This window comes from Tupaia chinensis, unplaced genomic scaffold, assembly GCF_000334495.1.
Source record: "Tupaia chinensis unplaced genomic scaffold, TupChi_1.0 Scaffold139767_1, whole genome shotgun sequence".
Lineage (NCBI taxonomy): Eukaryota > Metazoa > Chordata > Mammalia > Scandentia > Tupaiidae > Tupaia > Tupaia belangeri.
Genome location: NW_006199647.1, coordinates 1,090,417 through 1,097,706, shown reverse-complemented (window position 1 = coordinate 1,097,706; position 7,290 = coordinate 1,090,417). Strand labels below are relative to the sequence as shown.

General features: G+C 52.9%; 1 protein-coding gene across 1 annotated transcript in view; it reads right to left on the bottom strand.

Annotated features, from left to right (window-relative positions):
* Positions 1-7,290, bottom strand: part of SEC24B (SEC24 homolog B, COPII component) — a 70,405-nt gene that overhangs the window by 22,590 nt on the left and 40,525 nt on the right. Inside the window, exons 5-8 of the mRNA XM_014593145.1 lie at positions 6,398-6,478; positions 5,206-5,429; positions 3,994-4,178; positions 1,119-1,221 (exon numbers count right to left, since the gene is read on the bottom strand). Of these exons, the coding sequence (XP_014448631.1) occupies positions 1,119-1,221; positions 3,994-4,178; positions 5,206-5,429; positions 6,398-6,478 (593 nt within the window). The remainder of the gene's footprint in view (positions 1-1,118; positions 1,222-3,993; positions 4,179-5,205; positions 5,430-6,397; positions 6,479-7,290) is intronic.

Below are 7,290 nucleotides of genomic sequence, written 5' to 3'. Positions count from 1 at the left end.
CTGCATCCCACACGGCGGCCAGGCAGGCAGGAAGGTTTTTGGATGAATGAGAGTAAAAAAACTTAACACCTTCCCCCCTCAGACGGGGAAGAAAATCACAGTGCTAAAAAAGTGCGAGGGAGAAATAACTTAGGAAGCACAAATAAACTATCTCTGGATAGATTTCTCAAGTTTTAAAAATTTAGTTCATATATAACACATTTGCATAAAATACTAAAATGATACATAAAAATATAGGAAAAATAAGGTATTAAGTCAAACAGACTATAGAACTTGACCCACAAGGATGTCTGAATCGCACAGGGCGTGCTGGCCTCCCTGTGACGGGCCGGTGTTCACACGGCCGGGTGCCCTCCTGTCTAGGTCCTGTGCTAGGGCTTCCTGTGTTCGGAAAAGTGCCCACTCTTCAGGGGCTGTCACGACCCACCCAGACTTCATCACCTGCAGAAAACACGGCACAAGGAACCCCTGCTCACACTGTACCCGCTCCCTAAACGGCAGCACAGTTCCGTTTTCACGTCCTTGTCCCACTGGGGACTCGCTAGGAACAAGGCCGATGACTCGGTCATCTCTGTACCCAGTGCTCAGCGCAAAGTGGTTAGAAACCAAGGGCTGAGTTAATTTGACAGAAATGACTACTTCTTTTTTTTTTTTTTAAGAATTTTTTTTTAACTTTATTTATTAATTTTAATTTGAACAGAGAAAGAGAGAGAGAAAGAGAGGGAAAATGAGAAAGCAAGCTGCCAGGTCCTGGACTCGAACCACCTGCTGGCCTCGGAAATGATCATTTCTAATTTCAAGTAAAAGAAAATGAGGGTGCAGGCCGTGGCCCAGTGGTAAGGGAGCCAGATCCCACATGGCTGACCACGAATTGAATCCTGCCCGGAGGCCTGAGAAACACACGGGCCGTGTATGCCCAAATCCTGATGGGGTGGGGGAGAAGAGTGTGTCATGTGACCACACCCACAAGGGGTGCTTTCTCTCTGTCTCTCTCCGCCTAGCTGTGATGTGCCCTCTGGCAATTTGAAAAAAGATGAATAAAATACTGACACAATATAAACCCTGAGTCCTTGGTACCCGCACACGCGCTCCACAGATCCTGCCATGCATCGTCTTACCGTGAGGTCGCGGAAGGGGTGCAGCAGCAGGCCCAGGGGAAGCTTAGCTTTGTTCAGCAGAGCCTGTGTTTGTGGGATGTTTGTCAAAGTGCACCGAAACGAACTGCAAAAACACAAGAGATACAGAGCACGTCAGCTACCAGACAGACTCCGGGGAAGCAGGAAGGGTAGGGCCTCCAGGAGTTAGCGAACGTTTGGGCACATGCGATCGCAGGGAGGCCTGACTATGCAGGTCAACAGCCCTGAATTACGGACGTGGCATCTTCATGGAAGCAGGGACCAGCTGTTCAGGAGAAACCAGGCACCCCGTGGTGACCGGCCTGCAGGATGTGAAGGAGCAGGAGCACAGCAGAGGCACTCGCCTGCCCAACCTGCTGCCCCTGCTCCAGGGCCCCCCATCCCACCATGGGACTCATCCAAGTTCCTGCTTCCTGTGAACCAGCACCCCACACCGCCCCCAAGATGAGCTCCTTCTCTGTGCCGATGCGTTTGTGCTCCTGCAACCCAGCAGCCAGCTCACACCAGCGGGGTGAGGCCCGGCCCGGTCTCGACCTGACCTTGGATGGCTTTGTCCCGGCCACCTGGTCGGCTCTAGTGTGCAATGAGAGCTCACGACCCACACAGTGGGAGGGTCTAGTGTGCAATGGGAGCTCGCGACCTGCACAGTGGGAGGGTCTAGTGTGCAATGAGAGCTCACAACCTGCAGAGTGGGAGGGAAATGGCCACTCCCAAGAAGGTGCAAGGTGTAGCCCGCCTATAGGCGGCGGGGTGAGAAGTCAGGGAGGAGTTCCGGGCCACTGGCCAGGGGACACAGAGCCCATGGACACGCCACGCCAGGCTCGGGGTTCCAACTCGCAAGCTCGTAGGCGTGTAGCTCTCCCATCCGCTGGCACAGCCCCGGGAACAGCAGCAGCTGCCCTGGCGTACGCGCAGTGCCGTGGCACCACATGGACTACGCCGACAGCTCGGGACGCCTTCCCTGGCAGGACCCGGCCACTTCGTTTAGCCTGTGACGGTCCCCGGCACAAGGAAGCAGTGCCTTGCACTCAACTCCAAAGCCATTTATTGAATTAGCAATTTATCTTGGTTTGTAGGCACTACTTTAATATTATTCCTGTGTTAAATCAGCAACCTGAAGGCCTTCAGAAGTTAGCAACCTGCACAAGCTCTCATGGCTACGCTTTACTGGAGCCGGGTGACCTTGGAGCTCTGACCATGAAGCCTGGACTCCTAGTTAGCCTCTGTCGCTCTGAAAACTGGGTGGGCACCCCCCGTGTACACCCATGGGGTCTCATGCGCAGACACTGCCTGCCTGTGCACAGGGACACCGAGCCCCTCGCACGAGGCGGCCGTGCCCCACGGTGCACCATCTGCCGGCAGCTCACGCCCGAGGCCGAGGATGGGCAGCGTTCAGCCTCTGATCCAGATGCCTTTGTGCCTTTGCTCTCTGGCACCGCCATAGCAGGGGTGGGGTGTTGACAACAGACGTGGGGGAAGAGGGGAACACTCACGACAGTGCCCCTGCTGCCTACACTGAAACTCTGTGAAAGATGTTGGTGGGAGAGGGGAGCGTGCGTAGTTTTAGAAAGCGGGAACAGCATGCCTTGAGCAGTGAACCCTAGCTCTACAGAGGGTGCTAATTCTACCGTGCGGAGGTGGCAGCCTGGTCTTCGTCGGAGTTCGCTTTAGGAGGAGGAAAGAGTTCAGGCACAGGAGGATGTCTTCTAAAAGACATCGAGGGGGGCTAGCAGGTGGCATGGTGGTTATGGTACTGGAATCCCATGTGACTGACCACGGTTCAAGTCCTGGACCTGGTGGAGTGCTTTCTTACCTTCCCTCTCTCTGGTGAGCACATGTGCCCTATGGCAAATAATAATAATAAGTAAAATTAAAATGAATAATTTTTAGGAAAAAAATAAGACCTTGAGGTCCAGAGGAGCAGCCTGCTCCTAGCAGACAGGAGTGCTGAGCACACGTGGGAAGGGATGGACATGACATTGGCTGAGCAGCATGGTGAGGTGGGAAGCCATGGCCATGCCGAAGGACCTGGGCCACGTGGACACCAGCTCAGCTTCTCTGTGAGACGCAGAGGTCCTCGGTAAAGACCCCCAAATCCAAATGAGGCTGCATCAATGAGCTTGGGCTCGGAGCCATGACATTCCAGGCCGAGTGGGAAAGAAAATTCAGAGACTCGAGTTTTCTAAACCTGCTCAGGGTCACGTAGGTGAGGTCTGCACCCTTTCAGACGAAGCCTGAGAAGGGACAGAACTTTAAAGATTCCACCTTATTTAAAAGATACGTGAAAGATAAGGAAAAAGAGTTAAGAAACAAAAATACATTTGCGTTCCCAAGACCCTTTCTCCAAAGAGAAGTCATTTCTTCTACTTGTGTAATTTTACTGTATTTTTAATTGGCAGGTAGTTACTGCTTAAGCAGAGCGTACAGGGTGGCTTTTGAGACCTGAGCGTCGGAGTAATGATCAGATCGGGGTGACCGGCACGTCCACCCCGGCAGTCACCACTGTGTGGGAAACCCTCTCTTCTGCCTATCGAAACCGACAGCAAACCCGGTAACTCTACCCGGTCTACTGCGCCCCTCTCAGGCCCAACGGCAATTCTGAACCCATTCCTCCCCAGACAGAAATCACTTCTGGGCCGGCGATGACGGGGTGTGGGACTGGCCTGGGACTGTGACAGGCGCAGCGGACGACCCACCGCCTCCACAGCATGACTCCTACACCGCCACCTGGAAAAGCCCACGTGAGCAAAACTTCCAAGCAGGGAACTAACCGCACACCGCCTTTCCTGGCCCCCAAAGCCATACGATGTTCCCAGCAAATCACTTAAGAACAGTTGTGAAATAAGCAGGTACCTACTCTGGGCTACAGTTCAGTTTTCTGAGGTCCGAATTCAAGTTAGGGACGGGAGCCCACAGCGGGGTGGTCGGTAGAATGTTTCTCTCCTGGGTGAGGTTCACGGGTCTCAGGCTCTCCGGCGGCGGGCAACTCTGTAGGCTCAGTCCTCCCAGGCCGGAGGACAGCTGGCTCACACCGGGGTTCTGCTGGAGGGACAAGCCAGAACAGGTAAGGACGACGGGGCGGGGCTGCACGGACCTCCTGGCAATGTGCAGGGGGCGGCAAGAAAGTGAGCTCGGGCTTGGTCCAAGTCAGATTCTTGGGACCAGCAGTTCGTGTAATGGCTATGTCATTAAACTCTCATGTAGCTGACTGTGGTTTGAGTCCCGGACCCGGTGGCTTAAACTCACGCCGGGTGCATGTGCGTGTGTGCCCAAGATCCCGAGTGGAGAATGGAGGAGAAGGGACTGCGGCGTGGCTATCCCCCTGGGGGGTGATTTCTCACTTTCTGTCTCTCTGTCTTTCTGGCGAGCGCACACGCCCTATAGCAAAAACCTCTCAAAAAAAAAAAAAGTCAGATTCTTAGTGGGGCAGTCAATTAACGCACACTTTAGAGAGTGAAAGCGAGAACACGGGATAAACCCAAGTACCGTTATTAGTGAGGTTATGTCTCCGGACACAATTCTAGCAATGCTGCTTCCCAACATCGAGGTGGTTTCTCTGGGTGTAGTCCAAGCTGCAGGGTAAGGCAAGGGCTAAGCTGTCCTTGGGCTTTTAATGACCAACTCTCAGAATACTGAGTTGATACTACAAAATGTTCAGTGGTAGTCAATGAATTTTGCTTTGCTTACTACCTGTCCGCTAAATTTATAGTATTATGAAATTATGGCTTATTAAGTCAAAATGATTTAATGAATGGCGGGCATTGTGCTTGGTGTTTAACTCACCCATCGCTGGCCAGTGTGAGCCCTGTCAACTGTCCCGGTAGGAACCCCTAGCCTTTGTTAGCGTGCCTTTTGGCTTAACATTTTGTATTCTTTCTCCTTTGATTTAAAATGAGGCATTTATCCAAAAGGAGTGTCGTTTCCTTTCATGCAGGGTGGCATCCGGAAGCCGTAACCCAGTGGTCAGGGTACTCGCGGCTGGTGTGCTGGGCTCACTCCAGCCTCTGGCAGGAGGCAGGCAGGAAACGCACTTGTTTAGACAGAAGGGAGAAATAATGAGCTCACCTACCTGCGAACACTGCTGGAATCCGGAGTAGCCGGGGCCGCGGGGCGGGGCGCCAGTGCCGAGCGGGGCGTTCTGGTACCCGGGCTGTAGGCTCGGATAGCCATAGCCGAAAGGCTTGGCCACCTTGGAGGGCTGAGGGGCGGCAGGTGCTGGGGCGGGGGCCGGGGCAGTCTCTGCCTGGGGGGCAGGATCGGGAGCCGGGCTGCTCGCGGAGGAGGAGAGCATGTCTGAGGAAGGGGAAAGGAGGTGTCAGTGCCTAGGGGACCGGGACCGGACCAGCACGGCCACACACAGCTTCTCCTCTCCTCCCAAAGGCCTGACTAAGGGAATCGGCAGCGCAGAGCGGGGAGGGCAGGATGCCCCGCACACCCCAGCAGTAACGATGCTACTTGGCTCCTCTGGCTCTGCACATCAGTCTGCCTCTTGTTTTTGTACGAAAGTCTTTACAAAAAGCACGTTATACTTTGTGACAGAGGGGGCACGGGTGCCCCAGAGACCCACAGAGGGAGAAAGCATCCCCTGTGGGACTTGGACACACCACGCTCCCTTTTCTCTCCGCTGTCGGATTCGGAGTAGGCACATGCACCTGTCCAGCGTGTCTCAAGCTGCTGGGGCCAGAACTTGAAGCTGAGACTCACGCTGTGGCCAACCACGTGGCACCCAGCTCTGTTCCCAGCTCTCTAACTGCGGGGCCACGAGCTGTGCCCTGATTTTGTGCCCTTCGCCAGAGAATAACTCAGTTGTCAGTTCTCTCGGATAGGACTTCACAGGCGGGTACACGTCAGGTGGGAATTACATAAATATTTAACTAGCACAGTCTTTTTTGTTCTTGTTTTCTTTTTGTTTTTTAGTTCTCTCAGCAGGATGAGCCAAAGGAGTGGGAAACAGCAGAGATGGAGAGGGTGTGAGTGGGTCTTTCTCTGGCCGCGAAGCAGCCGAATCCCAGGTGGCCGACCACAGTACGAGTCCAGACCCAGCGGCTTGAGCAACACATCACGGATGTGCCCAGAACACCAAAAAGGAGGGAGGAGAGACAGGGCATATGGGAGGTGCTTTCTCCTCTCCCTCGTGGTTGGAGCACGTGTGCCTTCTAGCAAAACAAAAATCAAAAACTATGATAAAAATACTAAGCGTCCCTCGGCCTCCTAGACCACTCACTGGTCGGGTGGTCAGGGGCGACCCGGGGGGCCGTTACCTGGGTAGCCGCCCCCCTCCAGGGCGTCGTAGCTGTTGGGCACAGGCGAGGCGCTGCTCGTGGTGGAGGAACTGTCCACGCCTGCAGGGAGAGCAGACGAGAGCCTCAGCTGAAGGACGGGGCTCGAGCAGTTCTCAGGGAAACGGTTTTTGCTGAACTACGGAAATTCCTAAATCTAGTAAAAATGTAAAATGACTAACGTCTAAAGACATTTTAAAAACCATATGTCGATTCCCATTAAGAATAAGGCATACGAGGGGGAAGGCATGAAACTGGTGACATAAAATTTAGTTAAGCAAATGTGAGGTTCCATGTGGTGCTCCTCAAAGATGATAATACACATAATAAATTATAAAAAGAGGTAACTTACAATACAAAAAATGTACGTAAGGCATCTTAAAGCACAGACTTCAAACTATTGAAAGTGGCCAAACACCCAAATACAAATTTCAGGTTGAGAGAAATATTAATGTAGTCACACCGTAAAGATCCCATCTATGAAGTCTCCAGTGTTAGGCAATGTTAAGACCATTACATCTGTACAACAGCACAGCGCTCCGCGGTCCCAGGAAGGGGAAGCCTGCGGCTCAGCTCGCACCCAGTGTGTCACTCAGCTGCCCTTTGCTGCGCCTGTCCATCCGTGGGGGGAGGTGACACAATCCCGCCATATTTACGAAGGTGATAGGCCTGGAAGGCACTCAAGTAAATGTGCATGTTAGAAAATACTATTTTTATTTTTCATTTCTATGAAAAACTTTTGTGCTCTAAAAATTACCATTAAGAAAGTAAAAGAGATAACCGGCAGAATGGGAAGAGATGTTTGCAAGTCCCATATCTGATCAGAGACTGCCACCCAGAACACACACACTCGGACAACTCAACTCTAAAAAGTC